At 38.1% G+C, this 25,816-nt stretch overlaps 1 protein-coding gene across 1 annotated transcript in view; it reads right to left on the bottom strand.

The window, feature by feature from the left end:
- DGKI (diacylglycerol kinase iota) overlaps positions 1-25,816 on the bottom strand; it is a 419,366-nt gene that overhangs the window by 179,291 nt on the left and 214,259 nt on the right. The window contains exons 11-15 of the mRNA XM_023514207.1: positions 24,447-24,529; positions 22,239-22,299; positions 5,504-5,617; positions 3,632-3,769; positions 268-346 (exon numbers count right to left, since the gene is read on the bottom strand). Coding sequence (XP_023369975.1) covers positions 268-346; positions 3,632-3,769; positions 5,504-5,617; positions 22,239-22,299; positions 24,447-24,529 — 475 coding nt within the window. The remainder of the gene's footprint in view (positions 1-267; positions 347-3,631; positions 3,770-5,503; positions 5,618-22,238; positions 22,300-24,446; positions 24,530-25,816) is intronic.

Below are 25,816 nucleotides of genomic sequence, written 5' to 3'. Positions count from 1 at the left end.
AACTTACAAATTAACAGTCCTGAGTTCTGGGACACACGTCCGGTCCTGTCTTTTACTATTTTTGAGACACTAAACAATTAGGACTCAGAGTCCCATTTTGCAATAAGTTTCTATCTTGTCTAGTGCCCAGAGTCATTACAAAGGTTACCACGAAACAACACTGAAGCACACTGTAAACATTTAAGTGATATGCAAACAAAAGGGAACATGCAAAACACCTGCTGGAAACTTCCTCCCTGGAAGATGGAAATGGGACGTTGTCCTCACCTCTGGATTCATGGAACTCCAGCGTGACATGAGCATCAAATCCAAGGCTGAAGTAATTATTGAAAACATTCAGAGGGAGCTGCAATGAAAAAGAAAGATAGAGTACCGTTGTATGTAGCCAGACAGAAAGAGAAAGGGGAAACCTAAGGCCAGACACCCATCTCTCGGGTGGTCCCCAAAGGCAAATCAGTCACAATTCAAAGTAGAAGTTGCTCACGTAGAAACAAGGGATTCTTGAATTAATTCATTAGTGAAAATTCAAATCAAGTAACTACTTCAAGAATGGTAAATAGTATAGGAAACAAGACTAACAAGTACAAATTATTAAAGAAGAACTATTCTTGCTGTAATAATAGAAAGGTGGTAAGCTGAGGGATGCATGTTGGCAATGGTTACTAAGAATGTTTCACTAAGCACTTTCAGAAAGTAAATTCAATCGTAAAGATCATGTCTAATCTATTTAATCAGTGGTTACATTTTTTTGAGAATTTATATTTAACCTATGGATATTACAACCTAAAATGAATATTTCATTGCTTTGCCCACCTCTATTTTCAAAAAAACATAAAAAGATATTTTTTATAAAATGGATATAGTAAAGGGCAGTGAACCGTTTTACACTCTATTGTTGCCCTAAAGGAGAAAATCCCATAAAATACACATGTAAGTGTATTGAAACTCCCATTTAAATTATCATATAAGTGATAACCTATCATACAAGTGTTAACCTATCATATAAATTATCATATAAGTATTGGCCTAAAGAGGAAAATCCCACAAAATACACATATAAGTGTTATGACACTCCTAACCCTAACCCTAAAACATTTAAAAAAAGCATCACATCCCAAGATGATACTTGTTGTTTAAACAGCATTGTGACACTATGAACTCAATTTTCAACTACACATTTATGATACCTACTAGAAACCTTATTAATTTGGGACTCATAGGTTAAAAAAAAAAAAAACTCGTAAACACAAAGCAAAACTTGCTTTAACCTGTTTTAGTCAAATACTAAACTTAAGTATCTAAGTTAAATTATCAAACCTTGTATCTTTTATACAGATTAACCATGAAATCTGCAAACCCAGCCACAAAGATGCACGTGTAAGGCTTGACTTTCCATTTCAGAGACTTTCCTTTGAGTCTCTGGCTGTTACTGCTGCAAGCTGAGTAAAGGAAAGAACTAGGCAGCCTAAAATCCTACATTAAAATTGCAAAACTAAAGGGATTTTAAAGTTTCAGTTCAATGTTAGAACAATTAGAAAAGCACATGGAAAATGCTAGAAGGGACAGAGTGTTATTCCCCCTTTTCCTTCTGTAATTCAGCATGAAAGGTAAGTATTAAAGTCAATAAAGAAAGAGAAAATTTCCAGATAATTATCAGCTTATGCTTCAAGTTGAACTGCACCTATCTTCTAGGAGAAAAAAGAGTTTTAATCCTCAATACTTCAATATTACAGTGTTTCATATGCCCTTTGATCAGCAAGATTTTCTGTTTCACTAGAAGGCAAACTTTGTCCCATTAAGAAAAAAGTGAAATGAGAGAAAGAGCACGAGAAACGGAAAGCAGAAAGAAGATTGTCTTGGCCTCTAGAAGAAGTAAGAAAAGACCCCAGGCAGAAGCCCCCAAGTCACACCCGATAATGATTCAGGGGCCAAAGCAGCCCTTAGAAATGGTTTCAACTCACTGGAGAAATGGGAAAGAAACTGAAAACACAGAGCAATGCCAAAATCATGTCTCACTCTGCTGGCTTCGTATTTGAGAATGTCCAGTTCCCGTACTTAAACAAAATACCAGTTCTTAGAAATGACAGCATGGGTTGATGATCCTGCCAAAAACACAGATATGTTCATATCCTCTACCATTTATGTTCTTTTGGCTGCAATTCTAACCCATGTCTTCGAGTCCACTGATAGCTAAGGAAAACATCTGGTCACCACCCCTTAAATCATTTCCCAATATAGTATGTTTTTAAGTTATTCATATTTTTTAGAGAATTTGCCCCAATTTCCTACACATCTTCTCAAAAACCCATTTATAAAGTCCTTCAATTATCGGGATTGATGTTTCCTGGATGAAATAAGAAGTCTTTCCATTTCTTAAGCTGTTGGGAAAAGAATTGAATATGGACTTCTATTGTAGGACTAACCCCCCGAACATAGCAAGAAAAGGACTTTAAGATATCCATATGGTATTCTTCCTTCTATGGGCTGTTTTCTCTACAATTTCCATAAGTCAAATACATTTAAAAAAAAGCATCACTTCCCAAGATGATACTTGTTGTTTAAACAGCATTGTGACACTATGAACTCAATTTCAACTGCACATTTATGACATCTACTACAGATCTTATTAATTTTGGACTCATAGGTTTAAAAAAACTCATAAAGACAAAGCAAAACTTGCTTTAACCTATTTTAGTCAAACACTAAACTTAAGTATCTATCATAATTGATCAGGAGCATGGTGCTAACACATAAGTGAGAATAGGTTTAATTTAAAACGCTATAATGTTCAATCCGTTTTGAGTCTGAAATACACATGACATCTTAGCCTCAATACATGGTGTGATTCATCACAGCAGAGACAGTGCTGAAAATAAAGGTACCTGGGGCTTAACCTTGCATTTACTTAACCAGAATCTCTGAGGATTGGGTCTCACAATCAGACTTTAACAAGCACACGAGGATGCTCGTTAAGCATGCTAAGTTTGAAAATTCTATCATAGAAGAAAATTGAAGGTAATTTGGAGAAAGTGGCTACTCAATGACCTGCCAAATTTATTTGAAATTGAGGCCATAGCTCAGAACCAAATGATCCACTGAAGTGTCACAGTAGCACATTTACAACTATATCCCTTGGCTGTTTGGGGTTGAAATAAAAGTTCAATCACTAAAAGAAAACACAAAATCATAACACTTATGTAGGCATCTTTGAGTCCTAACCAAGTGATAAAATTGGCTTAGTTATTTCTGGCTTCAGATCAGGCCAGAAATTTCAGGAGATTATCTTTCTACTGAAAGGTCAAATACCTAGAGCTATATTTTTCATCTTCTCGTAAGTTATTGGTAGCTTGAAAGATTAAAACATGAATGCATGACTTTCTAGTGTGGACAGTGAAGACAGAGAAGTTTCCTGGATTCTGGAAGGAGGCATAATATCTAGGTCTTTAGAGGTCTGTGGGGCAGAATTATTAGGTGGTATCATTTTACAATTAGCCCTAGTAGCCGTAAACTCAGACACTATCCCGTTATCTCATAGGAAGGAATCAGCATATGTTTCTTCAACCAGAAATAGTTTTCCTGTGGCTCAGGGGAATATTCCAGATTCCTTTCTGCAGAAGAAAAACTCGCTAACCTTACATACGCCATCTTCAAGTTCTTCTGGAGGCAAATCTGGGTTTCTTTCCACATGGAGGTTCCAGCGATCTAGCTGTACAATTGTCCCATCTTCTACTTGGCATAGGATCTTAGAAACAGGTTCATCCGTGTAGCCCTGAAGAATCAGAGAATATAACCATCGCCATCTGGAGTACAGAACAGTGTAGCCAATACTATTTTATGCAAGTAAGAACCCTGCTGCTATATTTGCCTTGTCTGTTATTAATAAGGCTGGGAGAGTAAACTTTCTTCCTTAAGGGACTTAGAATTTAAGATGATATTCATGTGGCGGCACCTGTGGCTCAAAGGACTAGGGCACCACCAGCCCCATATACTGGAGGTGGTGGGTTCAAACCCAGCCCTGGCCAAAAACTGCAAAAAAAAAAAAAAAAAAAATGATGATATTCACAGATAGGATACACAGAGCCCCTTAGGCTGATTTGAGCTAAGCAAATTACGTTTGCCAGCACCAAGAATCAACAGTCACTGGTATACATTGAGGGCCATGCTTTTATTAGAGTAAAAAATAGTACTCCCCATGCCTCCCACAAGAGGAATTTGAGGAATACACAGAACAAATGTACATGGAAAACTGAAAAAAAATTAAGGAGGGATCTGATTGGCAACATTCTTCCATTAACATTCCCTTTCCTTAACCTCTCCATGACCTTGTGGGAAGACACCATTCCTTCCAGAACCTTAGGCAAGTCTGACTAAGGCATAGCCCGGTTAGGGAGCTACTTACTCCTTACAGAGCCAAGACTGATAGCATGACCTTTTTAGGATAGTGAAGTTACTTATTTGGATGGGAGACGCTAACATTTACAATATCTTAGTTGTTTTATATATTGATAAATACATTTATTATTTCTAAATTGCCTACTATTAAAAAAAGATCCATAGAAAGTTAATCTACCCAAAAGGCCAGATTAATACCTGCTAGACATCTGCATTTAATTTCCAGAAAGCTCAGCCCAGATAATGATATTATATGCTAGACTAAAAGTTGGTGAGGCTGTACATATATATATGTATATATGTGTGTGTACATATATACACATATATGTATATTCATTATGCTTTCTTAGTACTAATTAATTAATTAATTAAATGGTTGGTTAATGATAGAACTACCTCCCCCCAACTCTGAGCTTGTTTGAAGTTGGCTCATGGTGAAAAGGACAACTAAATACAGCAAAAGCTATGATGACACTGATCAGAAAAAAACAGCTCCCCCTAAGAAAGGGTTGTAAATCAGGCTGACAGTCAGGATTAATTCAACTCTATGTGCTTGCTTTATATGAAGACTTTAGGCCATTCCACCCCTGTACCTCTTATATTAACTGGTGACTATTCTTTGAAGTGATGTATTCCAAGAATAGAAAAACAAACACCACATGTACTCACTAGTACATTGGAATTAATCAGTCAACACTTATGCATGCCTATGAAAATAACACTCATGGAAACTCAAGCAGGTGGGGGGGAAGGGATGGGTAAAGTCACACCTAAGGGGTACAGTGACTCAAACTAAACTGTACAAAACTCATTTATGTAACCAAAATGTTTGTACCCCTGTAATATTCTGACACTTAAAAAAAATTTTTTTCAAAGCTCCAGGCCTATGAACAAACCGTCAGATTTTTCTCATACCAAACTTTTCTTTCCTGGATTGTAAGTTTAAATTAAAGAAGCTCCCAGATAAAATCAGGGTTCGTGGGCACTTTGGTTGCCAACTCTAACTCATTCTCAGACAGCAGCAGCACACTCCCCTTCCAGCAGAACATCTGGGAATCTGGGAATTCTGTCTGTTGCCAATGATAGGGCAGCCCATGCAAGCGGCTCTTACCCCTCCCCAGTTGAGAGTTCGAGCCAGGTCGTTCCCAGTCCCCAGAGGAAGGACGCCCACAGGAGGCTGAGGGTTCAGCTGCAGTTCATCCAGGATAGAAAGGATCCAGCCCACCTGCAGACACATCGGGGGCCAGAAGAGATAGAAGAAAGATAAATAAGTTACAAAGAAAATAACTCAGACCAGGAGGCTTTAAAGAGCCAAAACAGAACAGTTTTCTTTTTCTTTAAAACATGTGTGTTTTAATCCAGTGGTTAGAGAACAGAAAGGCTACTTTTCTCTGGCAGTTTCACAATAGTCAGCCTCTTAAAGGTAAAAAGGACCATTTTATACATGCTCTCTCATATAAGTAAACCTAGGCCCATTCATCTGTGTGTTTAACCAGAGATGTACTATAAAATTTAGGAGAGTTTGAGATTTATGTAACATAACAGGGCAAGACTCAAAATCAGACTCAATTTCAATTCTGGCTTATACAGGCTACATAACCCTGATTAAATTATTTAATCTCATTGAGACGCATTTATTTAACTGATTTTCAAAATGGGGATAATACCTACCTACCTCACAGGAATGTTTACAGATAAAACTAAAACGTTCAGAAAGCCCTTCACAGACATGACCCACATAAACACTTGTTAAATGATAATGTTCATAGCATCATTTTGGGAATTCATAATTTTCCTAAATTTCCCTATATTCTCCTTAATCAACACTGTGAAAACATAATTACAATTATGGGGTGGGCCTAGTACCTATTATAAGTTTAGGCAGAAAATAAATACTTACAGACTAAATTCGTATTTTCTTGATCTTTTTTCTAAGATAAATGATACTTTGGTTTTAGTCTTATAACTATTTAGAAAAATTACCCCAAATTTGGAAATAGCCGAAAGAAATTCAGATATCCTTATAATGTCACACTAAAATAGTGTTTCATGGGCCTAAGAATTTTATAACTATAGGTTAACATAGATTTCTGTACCACAGATATGTAAATCTCAAGAAGAGATTATTTTTAAAGTTATGATTTTATTTCCCCATAAGAGGTTAATCAGTTTTGTCTCAAATTTAGAAAAATTATTTGGCATGAATTATATAATTCTTTTCCTCCACTTCTCTTACAAAGCAGCTTTACCATCTTGCTGGTTCCCTCATTAAAAGTTAAGCAAATTTTTGACATGCGTCCATCTGTATCTGCATGAAAGTCACTTTTTTTGAAAATAATATTGTAACACTGCATTTGTGGAACAGTGCTATCCGTAAAACCCAGAACTAAGCCATTGAAATAAAGAGATAAATGAGCTATAATATGATAAATCAGGTAGAAAGGCCACTCTCAACAAGTTTATAGGACTGAAATGATTGGCATATTGATTGATTGCTATGTGCTATCCCTGGGCAAAGTCCTTTATTGAATTATCTAAACTTCAAGACATTCTATAAGATAGATACAATTTTCATTTCCATTTTTAGATAAAGAAACTGAGATGTGGAAGGTTAAATTAATATCAACGTGGTGTCTGTGGTAGAGCTGGCCTCCAAAATCAGGTATGCCTGACACCCATAGCTAACGCCCTTACCTCCCATTTTATAGAGAGACTGTAAATAAAGAACTAAACCCATTCCTGGACATGGCCTGACTATCCTGGAGAGAATGACCACGTGATTTTGTGATATTTGGAGCTGGAGAAACCTTAGAAGTTGCTTAATTGAATTCAGTGAACCTGGAAATGTATTAACTAACACGCAGATAATTTTCTCAAGACTAAATAATTAGAAGTAGCAGATCACAGCAGTATCAATTCTCTTGACTTCCATCTAAAATCATTTCTTGTCCATGAAAAATGACACCCCCCCCCCATGCTGGGATGTAAAACTCAGCTGTTCATCAATGAAGTTTACAACTGTGTTTACCTTCTAAAAAGGCATACCTCAACGCTCACCTGGCGAAAAGACTCCAGGTTGATGAAAGTGTCAGAAAGTCCACCCATTCCCCCAAATTAGGCAATTTACTCATAGAAAAACCCTTAGATGCTCATCTACGCAGAGCTTCTCCAGTCATGTTTTTTTACACACAATATCAAGAAAGCTTGTGAAATAAAAGGAAGCCAAAATACCTGATGCTAAATTTGTTTCCAATGACTGTGTTAGACCTTGTGCTGCTAAAAGCACAAGCGAAGCCAGTAAAGATAGACAGAGGTAATAAACTACAAGAGAGGGGTTTAAAGTGAACAGTTAGAGAACCAAACCCTCAGGGATCACCGACTGCAGATGCAAACAGCCCTGAGTGGAACCAGACTCGCAAATGGAACTTAGTAGAAACCTGATTCAACTGCCCATCCAGAGAAGGAAAAAGAAGGCATTCTCTTTAAAACTCCCCTGAAAGATAATAATTCAGCCTCCCCTTTATGACTTATATTCGCATGTCAGCCCATTTTCTCTCAGGTAGATTTAAATTAGACTTTTTTCTTAGGTTTACTTGAAATATGTCACTTTTCTCATAGCAAAAATAACGCTGTGAGTTTACACTTTCGACACCTTATTTTTCTCCTAACATTCAGCAGTGATAGGGAAGAAAAAAAGGGAGATACGTCTTCATGAGACAGAAACAAACAGTAAGTGGCACGACTGGGGAAAGGTATGGGTCAACTTGGCTCTTGGCCTTGCAACCAGCAGAGAATGCAGAAGAGATTGGTTTTGTCTAATAATGAGAAATAAAAATGTTCCCCTGTTGTCAGGGAGCTGCCCTGGACCTGGGCTCCCTCTCAGCAGGTAAGACAGGTGGGCAGAGTATGAAAAACCAGCCTGAGGTCGTGGTCCAGAGAAAGCTGAGACTTAGGGCTGAAACAAGCCTGGAAAGCTTTCTCATGGACATGTGTGTGGTCCAACTTCCATGAGCTCACTGGTGTCTCCCCAGGGGAGAGAAGGAAGGGAGAAGGGCAGGTAGAGGGAGGGTATTTGGTGGGATCTCACCTAATATACACAAGGCAAGGGTACATTTCAAAACAACTAAGAGAATGCTGTAAATATCTTGCCACAAAAATAAATAAGTGAGGTGATTTTTATGTTAGATTTAAACATTCCACATAGTAGAACAAATTATCACATTGTGCCTCATAAATGTAGACAGTTATGAGTTAATAAAAATTAAGTTAACAAAACAAAGATGCTGGATAAAAGAATAATATATAAAATAAATGGCATTTTTCTACATAAGTAACACAAATATTTTGTTAATGAATGCTATAAGTGTCTCATCTAATAAATGCAAAACACAAGAAACAAAATATATTTGGAAGGAGACAATAAAAAGATGCCATAGAAAACCCCAGCTCCAGTCTAGTCTAAACAATTCAAAACTACAACAAAGGGGATAGTGAAGTGATAGAGGCAGGAAAGCAAAAAATCAAACAAAACAACTTCCTCTGAAGGTGAACCAGGAAAGAAAAAAGAATCTAAATCTCATGAGGAATGCTAATACTAAAATAAACAGAAAGGGGGTTAATTCACTGCCCATGAAATACAATTTCCAAATAACCTTGCAATAAGTGTCCTGTAACTTCCTAGAACTGGTGCTGTGTCTTCTAACAGTCCTCTGATCAGTAGAACTGCCCTCCTTTCAACCTCCTCAGTTTCTGTTCATGCTACTTTCTCACAGAAGATTGTCAAGAGTTCTCACGGGGCTAGGCCTCATTTCTCATGCCTGTAATTCAAGCACTTTGGGAGGCTGAGGCAGGAGGATCTCTTGAACCCAGGTGTTTAAGACCAGCCTGGGCAACATATAAAGACCCCATTTCTACGAAAAAAAAAATTAAAAATAGCTGGGAGTGGTTGTGCACCTGTAGTCCCAGCAACTTGGAAAACTGAGGTGGGAGCATTGCTTGAGCCCAGGAGTTCAAGGTTGCAGTGAGCTATGATCATACCACTGTCCTCCAACACAGGCAACAGAGTGAGACCCTTTCTCAGAAAGAATCTTCACTGTTTCCACAAATAGAACAAGCCCTCAGGGGCTCTGGATTCTCACCAGCTCCTCTCCTCTTACACTTGGCCTATGCAGAAGAGGAAACAGTACAGAGGACTGGAATGTAAAGGTGCTGCCCCGTTCTTACCAATTTACTTTCTTTATAAACTGGATAAATATATTTTATCTCCTTTGTTTCCATAACCTATTGATCAAATAATTCTCCTGTATACAGCAGATAAACTTGAATTCCATCATTGTATCACCCTCAGAGTCATCACATCCCTCCTGCCTTTCACAGCACAGATTTCATTTTGTCTTGAAATCCTCTCATGGACAATTAGTGTCAGGCCAATTGTTCCCCAGCTGAGGTGGGTCTTTATCTGCCTTTCCATATCTCCCGAGCAGAACTCTGCCCAGCACCAACTTCTCAGAAGGCAGCAGGAGACCTGCAGTGAGCCCGCCCCACCACACACTGGCTGGGTGAGTTTACACAAGTGACTTAAAGGAAGTTCCCTCCTCATCTTAATCATAACGATAGTACTTTTTCTTTATAGTTTTTTTAACTAGTTAAATGAGGTGTAGGCACTGCTAAGCATGTGTCTAGCAAATAGAAAATGCTAAACTAGCATTAGCTACTACGACTCAGCTATCTTTTTCTTCCTCTTCTCTTACTTCACTGATAAAGGGCCAGTTTCCTAGAAGCACAATGGTCTCTTCCTATACATCCACTTAAAGAAAAGTTGAGCCCTAAATTTGTAAATCAGTCCCTGCTTTGGCTGCCATCAAATCAAAAGGTTTCTTTGTAGCCTATAGTGAAGATCAAAGGCCAAGATGTCCTAGAGTAGAAAGTAGCTATAAAAAAGAAGATGGAGTGGCTTCTGCCTGGAGTTTCTGCTACTTAAGAGGCTGAGGGGGGAGGATTGCTCAAGCCTCAGAGTTAGAGGCCAACTTGGGCACTATAGGGAGAATCCATCTCTTAAAAAAGGCGGGGGGAGGAAACTGGAAACAGACACATACCTACAATAGCAAGAGAAATAAAAGATCTTAAGCCCTCAAAGACGTTACTGAGAGCTCCACCTGCACCATAATCAGTAACCTGTCACCATGTGAGGACCAGACCACACACTTTAGTGCATGTGCCTGGGCAGGGACTGTGTTTGGCAGGGCTTTAGTATCTCCCCAAATCATCTCTATCACCTCACTCATCACCCTTTCAATTAGATTATTAAATTAATTGCAACATACAGCTCTCAGCATATTTTCCACCCTACCTGAGGGAAGTTATCCTGATTGGCCCAAATCATTTTTCCAGCTTGCAGAGCTCTTTCCTGCCTTCCTTCTGAGGAAAAGCAGGGCTGACAGATTGAGAACACCGGGCGCTCCATGTTGTCCCTGACTGCCATGCAGAGCAGCCGCTGGCCAATGCTGCCACCACCTGTCCAATTTCAGCATTAGCTGTCACTGAACGCAATGCTCACCAAGTGCATTGTGAGCAATATTTTTATTCTGCAGTATATTAATATTCGGGGTGGCTGAGGGGTAGAGATGACAGTGAGCTGACATTTTCTTCCAGTGGAACAGATGCATACTTCACTGCCATGTAATATATATAGGTCAAAAAGTGAAGGCCATACATATTGAGAAATCAAAGAAAAATAAGGGTGGCATTTCAGACCTCTGACAGAAAATCGAAACACAGCATTGGGCAACTGGGTGATGCTTTCTAATACGTGCACTATGATGCTTCCTTTTGATATTTTAACTTAGGTTTGAATTTAGTCGTTTACAAAGTCATGGCGTATTAAAAGAAATGTGTTTATACAGCTGGCGCAGTGGCTCACACCTGGAATACCAGCACTCTGGGAGGCAAAGGCAAAGTAGGAGGATTGCCTGAGACCAGGAGTTTGAAATTGTGGTGAGCTATGATGATGCTACTGCACTCTAACCTGGGTGATAGTGAGACTCTGCCTAGAAAAAAAAAAAGAAAGAAAGAAAGAGAAAAAAAGAAAAGGGAAAAAAATTAGTCCCAAACAAGAACTCAAGATAATACCGAAAGTATGGTTGGGGCACACCCCTGTTATCCTAGCACTCTGGGAGGCTGAGGCAGGTAGATCACTTGAATTTAGGAGTTCAAAACCAGCCTGAGCAAGAGCAAGACTCCATCTCTACTAAAAATATAAGATAAGCTGGACATGGTGGTAGGCACCTATAGTCCCAGCTACTTGTGAGGCTAAGGCAAGAAAATTGTGTAAGCCAAGAGTTTGAGGTTTCTGTGAGCTAGGCTGATGCTATAACATTCTAGCCTGGTCAACAGAGTGAGATTCCATCTCAAAAGAATAAGAAAGTAGAAAAAAAGAAAAACAGTGACAGTATGATTTTTTTATAATATAATGTAGATTTGAGTATTTATTCACAAAGAATACATACTGAGAATATACTATGTCCTCTCTCATGAAAGAGAATAAAACAGATAGGCTGAGGCTGACGACAAAAAGGGACTTAGAGTGATCTGCTCCTCCCTGTCAGTTAAAGGAAAATACTTTCTTCCCTGCCTTGGCTGAGGTATGAGGATGCCTACTGTTGACGATGCTGCCTCATCCAGGGAAGCCAACTCACCAAGAGATAATCATGAAATAGATGGGTAATGTCAATTTAATTTCAGGCCTTTGGAAAGAGTGTGAAAATGGCACTCTCTTTGTAACTGGTTTGCATAATTCAGAAATTGTCACATCGTTCCAGGAACCAGATGATCTGGTCCCATCTTTGATGTCACAGCTGAGGTAAAACTCAGCTAACTCAAGAATGACTCCAGCCCAGTTCAAAGTCAAGAGCCAGATGGTGAGGATAACAGATTATACCTGAAGGAGCTGTAACAAGGCTACATATGTTTCAATGGTCTCGGTTCATATGCTCTTCAGTATTTCAGCAGGGTGACATCCACATGGAGTTGGATAGGTGTTAAGGCAGCCAAAGAAGAGAAAGAATACAAATTTACCAAATGGCCAAAAGGTAACTCATTTACAAACATGAAGGTTACAGTAATAGAAGGAGGATCACCTCTTCCACCTACAACTCCAAGTGCATGCTGGGAGACACATCACTCTGCTTCCTCATTGTTTTAAACAACATACAACTAAAGTAACTAATAATAAAGCCTAAACTCTTTTATTCCAAAGTAATACAAAACTTTGATATATTAAATTACACTTTGTACACTTAAATTAATATGGTTAAGAGATACCCTCATCCTAATCAAAAATCTCCCATTTTGGATTCCTCCTGGAGTCTTGTCATTACACTGGCAGAATTCTGACAGCTTCTACAGTAATGATCTGTTCACTCATGAAACGCTGAATGCCTTATGTCAGATATATACCTGACACTTCCAAGAATTACACTGCACTGGCCCAAAGCCAGCAGTTGTTCATCAAGAATTCATCAGGCTGCCTCCTCTTTATATAAACTCTACTTCTACCCCAAATTTAAAATTTTATATTCTAAACTAACAAAACAAAACATATCAGTTACATACCATGATAAACATTCCATAAACCCCATATGTTTTTCATAGAATTTTCTTATTTGTACAAAGTAAAACAAAACCTATGTTTACATAAGGTACAAGATAAGCAGTTTTGGCTGAGTGATTGTACTACATCTGTTAATACTAACAGAAATATTTAGTCCAAAAGTATGCACCACCAGATCTAAATCATCCCACCCAGAAACAGTGTTGTGAAGCCACAGTGCAAAAGCATGGGAAAATAGGAACAGAAAAGATAAGAAGGAAAAGATGCCAGTGGGTGCAGGCCAGTGGTGACCCAGAGACAGAGACTGCATGGAGAATCACTGAGGAATTAAGGCCACTATAGAACCCCCTCTACCCACTATGACCGCCTGAAGAGGTGGACCAAGGACCAACTCAAATTCTAGGTAGGCCTGTCCCTCTAGGCAGAGGGTGTAGAATGAAGTAGGCAGGAATTGGGGACCCATAGGATTATTGGGAACACAGAAGCTGGCCCCTTTGCAGAGGGCCAGAGAGAGTGCAGTTTCTTTGGGACAGAGCTAGTAACTCCAGCTAGGTGGTTCCCTATGCAGAGCACAAGTGGGTCTAGACGTGGAATCAAGTGAACAAGAAACATAGATCCTTGGCAAACATTGAGCAAAAAGTGTCCTGCCATTCCACATTGGCAAGACTCAAGTGGTATGGGGTCACTAGGCCCTAACCCTGCAGACATCCACATGGGCCCAGCATGGAATGGCTTTACCAGGACTGGCTGCCTTTGATTCCACCTTCCCAAACTTGGACAGCCATCTTTGGCAGATCTCACAGCTCCACAAGCCAGACCAGGAGGTCCCTCCCCACAGCTGGATGACCTTTTAATCTCTGGGCAACAATTGGATCACTGAGGGATAACCTCCACCACAGAAAGGTCACGTACCACCTTGACTGGTCACAGAACTGGGTTGTAATACCCTAGAACATCCAGCATGCTATTCAGTCTTGAGGCAATACAGCAGGAAACCAATATTAATTTCCTTGACAACCAGCTGAAACACATCCAGTAATCCAAAACCCAGCTGAATCTCCACATCCAGAAGCAGCTATGTTTCTTTCCTAATACTGGAGAGCCACCTAGTGTCCTTGCTAATTTTTTTTAACTCTTGTGGAAATCTAAGAACATAGTAACTACAATTAGAATAATTTTTCTTTTTTTTAATTTTCTATTTCTTTTCTCCTTTCATTATCTCTTCTGAGACACCAAAGTAGTTCATATTAACCTCAGTTATTTGAATATATATGTATATACATATATTCTTTCTCTTCTCTTTTTCTTTCTTCCTTTTTGCATTTTTCTTTAATTTTTATTTCATTATTATCATTATTTTCCTTTTTTCTCTTTCTGTTTGTCTCTCTCCTTTTTGTTTCTCTCCCTTTCCTCCCTGTACCAAAGGGCAGTTTCAACATTAAAGTCTGGAAGTAAAGATCAAATGGAAGGAAGAAGTGAAAGAAATAAATAGGGGAAGGAAATAAAGAAGAAGAAACCAGACCTGAGTAGAAACCAGCAAAAAATAAATACTGGTAACATGAAGAATCAGATCCACTCACTCAAGGAATCACCATGTAGCTACAACAGAAGATCCTAACTATAAAGAAATTGTAGAAATTATAGAAATGAAATTAGTATTATGGATGGTAAAATTGATAAAATGAATTAAAAAGAAAGTGGAAAGCCAGCAAAAGCAAATCCCAAAATTAACCCAAGAAATTAATAAAGGTAACATCTCCAAGGATCTGGACAAGATTAGAAAGAATATAATCATTCTTAAAGAATTGAAGTAGTCATTCACAGAGTTTCAAAACATAGTAGAAAGTCCCAACAATAGATTAAACCATGGGGAAACAATAATCTCAGAGATTGAAGACAAGGCTCTTGAACTAACCCAGTCATTTAGAGAGGCAGAAAAGAAGAGAGTAAAACCAGAACAATCTCCTAGCGAGTATGGGACTACACAAAGCATATAAACATACAAAGTATAGGTACTCCTGAAGAAGAAAAGAGTCTCAAAATCATGGAGTGCCTAGTTCACAACACTACAGCTAAAAATGCCCCAAGAGTAGCCAAAGATTCAGACACACACCTACTAAGTGGATATCAAACCCCAGGCTGACTGTCTTCAAACAGAGCATCTCCTAGAAACATTATAATTAACCCAGCCTAATTCAAAGTAAAACAGAGTGACCCAGTAAAAACCCATCAGAGTGACATCTGACTTCTCAGGAAACTTTACAAGCCAGAGTGAATAGGCTCCACCTTCAATCTTCTCAAATAAAACAACTGCTACCCTAGGATTCTGTATTGTGTAAAACTAAGTCTCATATTCATGGTGAAACCAAATCTTTTATTGACAAGTAAACATTGAGAAAATTTGTCACTACAAGACCAGCTTTTCAGGGCCAACACAAGGGACCACCAACACAGTGAAGACAATCAGAAACATAGTACAGAGACTATGTTCCACAATGGATTAAGTGATAAAACAAGGCATCAGAACCCCAGAAAACAAGACAAACAAAACTCCACCTTACTTATCGATTCTCTCGATAAATGCAAATGGCTTGAATTTCCCACTGAAGAGACAGGCTGGTTGAATGGATAAAAACAAAAGCACAAGTATATATTGTATTCAGGAAACACATCTAATCTGCAAGGACAAAACAAGACTCAGGACAAAGAGATGGGAAAACAATATTTCATGCAAATGAAAACCAAAAGAAAGCAGGAGTTGCAATTCTTTTTGCAGATACAATTGACTTTAAAGCAACAAAAGCAAATAAAGACAAAAATGAACACTGTGTTAGTCAAGAGAACAATACCACAAGAAGACATTTCATTCATAAATATTTATGCACCCATCATAGCACACTCCCAGATTTATAAAATAAAATACCCCTACTTGATCTGAAAATATCATAATCAACAACACTGTAATAGCCAGGGACTTCAACAGCCCACTGACAGAACCAGACAGATCCTCTAAGCAAAAACTAAACAAAGAAATTATGAACTTAAACGTAAGAACAAATCAGCTTAACAGACATATGACATATTCAGAATATTTCTCCCCCATGTTACTGAATATATGTTCTTCTCACTAGCACATACATCATTCTCAAAGATTAATCATACTCTGGGACACAAATCAAGCCTCAACAAATTAAAAAAATAATAATTATTATACCCTGTATCTTTACAGACCACAATGAAATAAAAGTAATACTGCCAACAAAAACATGCACACCCACATAAAGTCACAGAACAACCTATTGTTGAATGATAGCTAGATCAAAGAGGAAATAAAGTAGGAAATTATTAGATTCCTTGAGCAAAACAACAATGAAGCCACAATCTAACAAAACTTGCAGGATACTTCAAAAGCAATCATAAGAGAGAAAATTATCACCTTAAATGGCTACGTCTAGAAATCAGAAAGAACGCAAGTCAACAGTCTAATGATTCATCTCAAAAACTAGAAAAGGAAAAGCAATTCAATCCCAAATCTAGAAGAAAAAAAGATATAACCAAAATCAGATAAGAAGTAAATAAAATTGAGACTAAAAGAACCATTTAGAAGATTAAATAAAATAAAAAGTTAGTTCTTTGAAAGGATTAATAAAATTGATAAACTTGGGGCAGATTAACTAAAAACAGAAAATCGATATCTCTTATGAGCTCAACTAGAAGTGAGAAAGGGGGGTCAGTTCCTGTGGCTTAAATGAATAGGGCACTGGCCCCATATGCCAGAGTTGGTAGGTTCAAACCCATCCCTGGCCAAAAACTGCAAAAAAAAAAGAAGAAGAAGAAGAAGAGGAAGAAACGAGAAAGGGAAAATAATAATAGATGCTGCTGAGATGCAAAGATCATCACTAAACACTACAAAAATCTCTATCACAGAAATCTGAAAAAGTAAAGGAAATGGACAAATTCCTGGAATCATATTACCTGCCTAGACTCAGTCAAGCAGAAATAGAACTCTTGAGCAGACTAATATCAAACACCAAAATTGAAACAATATAAAAGCTTCCTACAAAAAAAAAAAAAAAAAAAAAGTGCTAGGCCAGAGAGTTTCACATCAAAATTCTATGGAACCCTCAAAGAAGAGGTTGTACCTATATTGAAGAATCCATTCCAAAACACTGAAAAAGAAGGAATCCTCCCCAACTCCTACAAAATGAATATCACCCTGATATCAAAACCAGGAAAGGACCCAACAAAAAAAAAACTTATGGACCAATATCATTAATAAATATTTGTAAAAAAAAAAAAATACTCAAGAAAATCTTATCAAAGAGAATTCAGCTACACATGAAAAGAGAAAAAAAAATCATCATGAGCAGGTGGGTTTCAGCCCAGGAATACAAGGCTGGTTCAACATATCCAAATCTATAAATGTAATTCACCACATAAACAGAAGTAAAAATAAAGAACAGCTGATCCTCTCAATATATGCAGAAAAAGTATTTGAAAAAATTCAGCGTCATTTTTTGTTAAGTACACTTAAAAAAATTGGGATTGGTAGGACATTCCTTAAACCACAGCTAACATCATACTAATGAAGAAAAGCTTAAAGCATTCTCACTTAAAACTGAAACCAGACAAGCATGTCCACCATCATTACTACTATTCAACATAGTGCTGGAAGTCTTTTCCATGCAATCAGGCAAGAGGACATCAAAGGTATCCAAATGGGGACAGAGAAGGAAAAGTATCATTTTTTCATGATAATATGATCTGATACTTAGAAAATCCCAAAGACTTAACCACCAGACTCTTGGAAGTGATCAAGAAATAGAGCAATTGGTGGGACCACACCTACGGTGCATCTTACAAGGGTACATGTGAAACTTACTAAATGTAGAATATAAATGTCTTAACACAATAACTAAGAAAATGCCATAAAGGCTATGTTAACCAGTTTGATGAAAATATTTCAAATAGTAAGCCAGCGCATTGTACCCCATGATTGCATTAATGTACACAGCTATGATTTAATAAAAAAAAAAAGAAGAAGAATACAGCAATGTCTCAGAATATAAAATCAATGTATACAAATTGCATGCACACCAACAGTCAAGCTGAGAATCAAGTCAAGTATACAATACCCTTCACAGTAGAATCAAAGAAAGTGAAATACTTTGGAATATGTTTAACAAAGGATGTGAAGCATCTCTACAGAGAGAACTATGAAACACTGAGGAAAGAAACAGCAAAGGAAGGTAACAGATGGAAGATCGTATCATGTTCAGGGCTTGGAAGAATTAATATTATTAAAATGTCTATACTACCCAAAACAATCTATAGATTTAATCCAATGCTCATTAAAAAACCGACATCATACTTTGAGATCTTGAAAAAAGTAATTCTAAATTTTGTATAAAATCAGAAAAAATCTGAATAGCTAATACAATTCTATGAAATAAGTAGTCTGGAGACCTCCCTTTATCAGACTTCACATTATACTATTACCAGACTTCACATTACACAAGTTGATAGTGATCTAAACAGCATGGTATTGGCATAAAAATAGAAACATAGACCTAGGGAACAGAATAGAGAACCTAGAGATGAAACCAGCCTCATATAGAAATCTATTGTTGATAAAACAAACAAAAGCATAAACCAGGGAAAAGAATCCCTACTTAATAAATGGTGCTGAGAGAACCAGCTAGAGACTGAAACTAGATCTGCACTTCTCATCACTTATAAAAATTAACTTATGATGAATAAAAGATTCAAATCTAAGCATGAAACTAGAAAAACTCTAGAAGACTATGGGAAAATTTTATTGGTCTAGGGAAAGATTTTATGAAGAAGACCCCACTAGCAATGGCAGCAAAATTTAAAAGTTTTGCACAGCTAAAGACACAATCAACAAAGCAAAGAAACTAACTTCAGAATAGGAGAAGATATTTTCATGCTATTAATCCAACAAAGGGCTAATAGAATCTGCAAAGAACTCAAGCAAATCAACAAGAAGAAAACAAACAGCCCCATTAAAAACTGGGCAAATGACACAAACAGAAACTGTTCTCAGGAGGACCGATGAATGGCCAGCAAACACATGAGAAATGTTCATAACCTCTAATTATCAGAGAAATGCAAACAAAAACACTTTGAAATATCACCTAAATCCTGTGAGAATGGCTCACATCACAAAGTCCCAAAGCCACAGATGCTGGCATGGGTGAAGAGAGGAGGAATCACCCCACACTGCTGGTTGGACTGAAACTGGTCTCTATGGAGAGAAGTATGATAATTATTCAAAGAATGAAAAGTAGACCTACTATTTGATGCTTCCATCCCATTACTAGGTATCTACCCAAAAGAAAAAAAAGACATTTTACCCAAGGGCATTGGCACACAAATGTTTATAGCAGCTCAATTCACAACTGCAAAGATGTGGAAACAACCCAAGTGTCCTTCAACACAAGAACATGTTAATAAACTGTGGCATATATATCCATGGAATACTATTCAGCCATAAAAAAGACAGAGACTTTTGCATCTTTTATAACAACCTGAATGGATTCAGAGAACATTCTCTTAAGCAAAGTATCAGAAAAATGGAAAAACAAATGTCATATGTACTCAGCATTAAATTGAAACTAGCAGACTAACAACTACAGGCTCATGTGGGAGAAAAACTCAGTTATATTCAAGTAGGGGAGAAGGGGGAAGGAGTTGGGTGAGCTCCCACCCAACAGGCCCACGGCCCGGGTAAAGGCACACTTCCTGGGGGAAGGACACAGCTACAACTCAGACTTCACCTCACTAATGCAACCTATGTAACCTAATCACATGTACCCTCATTATAATTTGAATTGTTTTAAAAAATATGCACTACCAACTCTGAACTCTCCAGAGTTAATGTGCTATTTTTATTTTAGATGTGCACCACCAACTCCTAACTCTCCAGAGTTAATATACTACTTTTACTTTAGGTATGCCTAATCCGAGTGGCCCTGGGACAACCAAGTGTAAATTACTAGTAGATCTGTGAGTTACATGGAAGAGTGTTAAAAATGGAAGTTAGACATTTAGATAAGGTCCCTACGAGGAAAAAGTACCTAGCACACAAAAGAACGATTTAGCTTTGTAGAGTACTCATCAATTATGATATATTTAATGAAGAGATGCTAGAAAAGACTGGATAAGAAGAGTAGGAGAAGTAGACAGTCTGTATGTCAAGGAGGGTGACGAAGATATCAGAGTTCAGAGACGTCCAGCACTGTAATTGGATCAGGCCAGCAGGAGTTTATTAGGACTGTACTAAGTTTCACGTACTCATCATTCTGGGTTTTGATCCGGACGCGCTATTGAAACTGCCTCCTTGACACCACTAATTACTTCACAGTTTCCAAATTCAATGGTAATTTTTCATTTCTCCTTAAAAATTACATTTAACCACTGCCTCTTTCTTGAAACATTTTTGGTTTCTGTACTTGACAGCACGGACTATGTGCTGGCCTTCTATTCGCCTATCTTTTCATTTTCCTTTTGGACTTTGGCTCAGACTCCATAATTACGTGTTTCACAAGTGTGTGGACTTGGCTCCCTTCCCTCTGTATCTTTATGCTTTGTCCTGTGTTTTCAGATACTTACCTAATTGCAGAAAATGCCTCAATACTACCTCGCCTAGCACAGTGCTTCCCACACATACGTGCTGAGTAAAGGAGGGAAAATAAGTGAGAATGAGGAGAAGAAGAGAAGTTAAGGGAGAGGTGTAAGCGGGGGGTGGGGGGTTCAGCAGAGATGGGGAGATTGTGGAAGTGGAGTACCCACTGCAACAAAAAAGTCCAAGGTTTGGGGATGTCATGGGTAGCTGATATGAATGTGGGTTACGAACAAGGAGGAACTATATCCTCAACTTGTCTGTTTCTGTCACTGAGGTTTAAAGAAGAATCAAAGATGTGAGTGGGATGTTGAAGTCACAGGGGAAAGCAATTAAATTCTAAAATAAGGAAGCTAAGTAGGATAGTAAAGAGTCACATTGCGTGAATCCTCCCATTAACGGTAACTGATCTGGAAGTACATGGTGGACCTGTTCACAGAGGATGTAAGTCTTACTGAAGGAAGTTGGTGAAATGCCACAGTAGCATATCCCTAAATACATCTTCCTAGAATACTATAATCAATTAAAATTTAATTGGTATAGTGGGGGGAAATCCCATGGCCAAATCATTTTGAAGAAAACTGGGTTAAACCAGATTAAATAAATTTGTCTTTTTTGCTATAAGATTTTATAATGAACTTTATAGGCTAGTAATGTGGATTATGACTCTTGAAGAATGGTAAGCACTATTTCCCCAAATGAGAAATGTTTTCTCTCCCCACAGAGTATCTGAGGGACCACTGGAATCACTGTTCTACTTTACTCCAGTTGTGCATATTAGTATATAACGTGCATCCAATCCTATGAATAGTGTTTATGTGCTGTGGGAGATAAAATTTGGTGCCACCTCTAGGAATAAAACATTCTAATGAAAGATATTAGAGAAAAGCCAGAGAGATTTTGTATTGCAACCCTAGATCCTGCAGGGTTAGACTCCAAGTCCAGAAGAAAAAGACACTGTGGGACAATGCCATCTAAATGTCACAATTCTTCATTCTTTACTTATGCTAAATATATCAGTATAAGTAAAGGCCAAACGGAGAAATGGATGAACAATAACAAACATGGGAAAATATGTTCATGATATTAAACATCAGCCCAATTCCACCATCTCTTGAAAAATACATATAAATGGAACCAATAATGTAATAATTAATAACGTGAACTAATGTTGTTAGTCAATATTCAGAGTTTTAGTTCCACTAGAAAAACAAGGCAATAATTTAATTGTGTACACATATTTCTCCCTATGGATTGTGATCAATTATTAAGAATAGAAATAGGCCCGTTTATATTTTTGAAAGAATTTGGCCATCTGTAATCTGTGCTTTAATGATCTGACCACATCCTTACCTCACCTGTGGAATAGGAAAGGATAGAATATAGTGGAGGGAGTGGAGCATACTTTAGCAAGATCAAGTCTGTATCCACGAGGACAATATCAAAGTCCCCCTGAGCCCAGTGGAATCACAGGCTCTGATTCATGTGAGAGAGAGAAGTATCTCAGGGAACTGTGGGAACGAAGAAAGAGAACTATCACCAGGAAAACAATAAGAAATAGGGAGAGAACTGGATTCTCTTTCAGGGACCTACCGTTCCATCCCCACCACAGGCAAGAATTCGCAGATTTGGTACTTTTCTATATAACTCAAGCCTGCAAAGGAAATAGAAGAAAAAGTAAACACAAGAACACATTGCTGGCGAAAAGTAAGAAAAAACACAGGATTGGGGGTGGGGGTGGGATCCACTGGAGAAAATGTATAATCATGAGGATGGCAATCCCAGCAGAAGTAACTCTCATGTAAGTTAAGAGGCATGATTTTAACAGTGGAATCTCAGGGAGGGAAAGCCATTATTTTAAGTGGCCAACACTGGAAGTTGAGGGATTTTAGGATGCCCTAGAGTTTTATTTATCAGAATTTCTATTACCGTGTCACTATACATGATTTTCCTCATTACTTTTGACTTCCTTCTTTTTCTTTCCCCCTCTCCTTTCTCAAAGTAAACCATCATTAATTGATAATCAATAGTCCTTATATGTTTCCTCCTTATATTTTATTCGCTTTTCCTGGATCTTTTTATTTTTTGAAATATATATGCTCCACTCTTAAACCCTGGGAGATCTTTTCCTTAGTAATGGGGAGGGCTCTCCACCATCACCATCACCACACCTACAAAGTCATCAAGTCTCTTTTTCCCTCACTCACTCACAATCCTACTTACACTTCCAGCCCAAAGTGGGAACACTGATGGATTTTTTTTTTTTGAGACAGAGTCTTACTATGTCACCCTGGGTAGAGTGCTGTGGCATCACAGCTCACAGCACCCTCAAACTCTTGGGCTTAAGTGATTCTCTTGCCTCGGCCTCCCAAGTAGCTGGGACTACAGGCACCTGCCACAACACCCAACTATTTTCTAATTGCAGTTGTCATTGTTGTTTAACAGGCTCGGGCCAGGCTTGAAACCACCAGAACCCACCAGCCTCAGTGTATATGGCCGGCACCGTAACCACTGTGCTATGGGCACCAAGCCATTGGACTTTTTTTTTTTTTTTGTAATTTCAAATTTGCCTGCTTGAATTTAGGTCATTTTATCTTTCCTGTTGGAACTCAAGAAAATGCAGTAACACTGACCTCTGCTAGCTCTTTTGCTTGAATGAAGTTTTCAAAGGCTCTTCCAGAAAACATCCTCTATTTAAATCAAATAATCTGGGTTTTTTTTCTGAAAATATTTCCTATGCTGCCATGTCCTTTATGGTAACCTATGAAGTCTCTACCTAAAGTCTAGGTAACCTGATAAAATCTTAAGAAAATGAAGCATCTAAAAGGGCACAAGCCCAGGGAGATTTGCCTTAGTACAAATACAGAAAAAAAAAATAGAGAGAGAAGTCTTACAGCAAACTCTAGTGGCAAAGGAAGTCATAGATTCAGAGAATACTGATACGAATTTTCATATATCCCATTCTCCTGCATGCTTAAAATACGTGAGTTATTCATTTTATGTAAGAATGCTTCTTCAGAATTTATCTGAGTTGACATTCCTTTGCCTCTGCTGTTGTTACTTATTAAAAAATAATTGGTATCCCTTATATTCTAATGCTTATCAGATAGCATCTGAACTATCTGAGTTTAAAACAGGGAGCCAGACAACAGTAGACGGATCTCTGCACGTTTTACTACACACCCCTCCACCAAAGGGAAGAAACAGGGTATGGGTCACCTACCTCTAGACCTTATTTTCAACACTCGTAACAAAGACAGAGAATAAGATTTCTGAGCTCAGAAAAGGGATTAGCAGGAATTAAAATGTCTCCTCCCACACTGATCTGGAGTCCACAGATATAATCAATCAATCAGTATATTTGACACACATGCACATAACCTTCAAACTCAAATGTTCACAAGCAAATATGGCCACCCTCTATAGGGATACACTTCACACACCTGCTAGTGTGTATCTCCAAAGTTGTGCGTGCACAAATAGAAAACCAATGCGTCTGTTCTCAATTCACAGTCCTGCTGTGAATAATCTACAGTTGCATCTACGTAAGCAGCAAACACACCAGAAGTGTTCGCTGAGTGTTCAACTGATAAGTGTTTTGGAGAGGACTCATCCAGTGAAGAGCAGAAGGGAACATCAGATGACATTTTTAAAAAAGGAGAGTACAGGTGAGAATGTACATGAGAGATGGGCAGAAAAACTTTGCAAAGGAATCAATAATGAAACTGGACCCTAAGGCAGAAAAGTTCTTTTCACTTGCCTAAAACACATATGGACCATGGAGGGTCTCTCCAGACTTACGCATCTTTTGGCCCTTCCTGAGAAAGATCAAAGACTTGCCGGGGATTCAGGTACCACATGAACATCTGCAGGACTTTGGTTCCCTGTGAAAAGACAATGGCAATAAGAGGAAGAAATTTCCCAGTAATAACTACTCATTTAAAAATCAAAAATCTGCAGCCTGGGTGACAGAGTGAGACCCTGTTGCTAAATAAACAAACAATCCTTTTCTCTAAAATAGTACCTAATTATAAACAGTATAAAAAAGTAATTAAAAAGCATAGGCTTTGGTTATAGACATACATAGGGTGAGTGTCTGGGTTAAATGTTTGTCTAACTTGGATAACTCTGGGCCAGATTCTTAATTTCATTTAAGCTCATTCCCCCCACCCACCTTTACCTTTGTATGAAAACAAGAATGCCCAATTCAAAGATTTGTTGCAAGGATTAAAAGCAATAACGTTTGGCTCGGCGCCTATAGCTCAACCGGCTAAGGCGCCAGCCACGTGCACCTAAGGTGGCGGGTTCGAATCCCCAGCCTGGACCTGCCAAACAACAATGACGGCTGCAACCAAAAGATAGCCGGGCGTTGTGGCAGGCGCCTGTGGTCCCAGCTACTTGGGAGGCGGAGGCAGGAGACTCGCTTGAGCCCAGGAGTTGGAGGTTGCTGTGAGCTGTAATGCCAGGGCACTCTACCCAGGGGGACAGCTTGAGGCTCTGTCTCAAAAAAAAAAAAAAAAAAAAAAAAAAAAGCAATAACGTTTGAGGAACACATCACAGTGTTTGACATGAAATAAGTGATTAATGAATAATGTCTCTATTGGTTTTACCATCACTACTTAAAGTATAATAATCCACAGGAAGGCATTATTCACCTATGTCATTGAACATTAATTTTCACTTTATTGTGCAGATAATTATTGTCTCTACAAAATATGAGATATGGACAATATTAGCTAAGTATCATTTTAATAAAATATTTTTTGTAAATGAAACAGAAGTATCACAGGCTCCCAGTCATTATGTACACATAACTTCTCTCAGTAGGTCACTTTGACATTTTCAATCTCCACGTCTATATTGACTTGTTTAAGCCAAACACTTCTCTCTCACACGAGCAATCTTGGAGTATTTTAACTATCTGTGACATTTATAGAGATGATCATTATGGCAGATACAAGGTAGCTGTAGAGATCACTTCTTAGTGTGGATTGAACAAACAAGAAAGAAGGGATCTTTTTATTTGACAGTACCAGAAGAGCTTCAAAATTGAGCAGGATCAATTATAGCACATAATACTATGATCGGTTGAGCAAAGTTCGTCACTTATAATATTGTTCCTTTAGCAGATATCATGATTGCTTTTTCCTTAAATATTTCTAAGTTTGTAG

The sequence above is a fragment of the Otolemur garnettii genome, unplaced genomic scaffold (assembly GCF_000181295.1).
Source record: "Otolemur garnettii isolate 467f Iridium unplaced genomic scaffold, OtoGar3 scaffold00049, whole genome shotgun sequence".
In the NCBI taxonomy this organism is placed as follows: Eukaryota; Metazoa; Chordata; class Mammalia; order Primates; family Galagidae; genus Otolemur; species Otolemur garnettii.
Note: the sequence above shows the minus strand (reverse complement) of the source record. Positions and strands in the feature narration are given on the sequence as shown.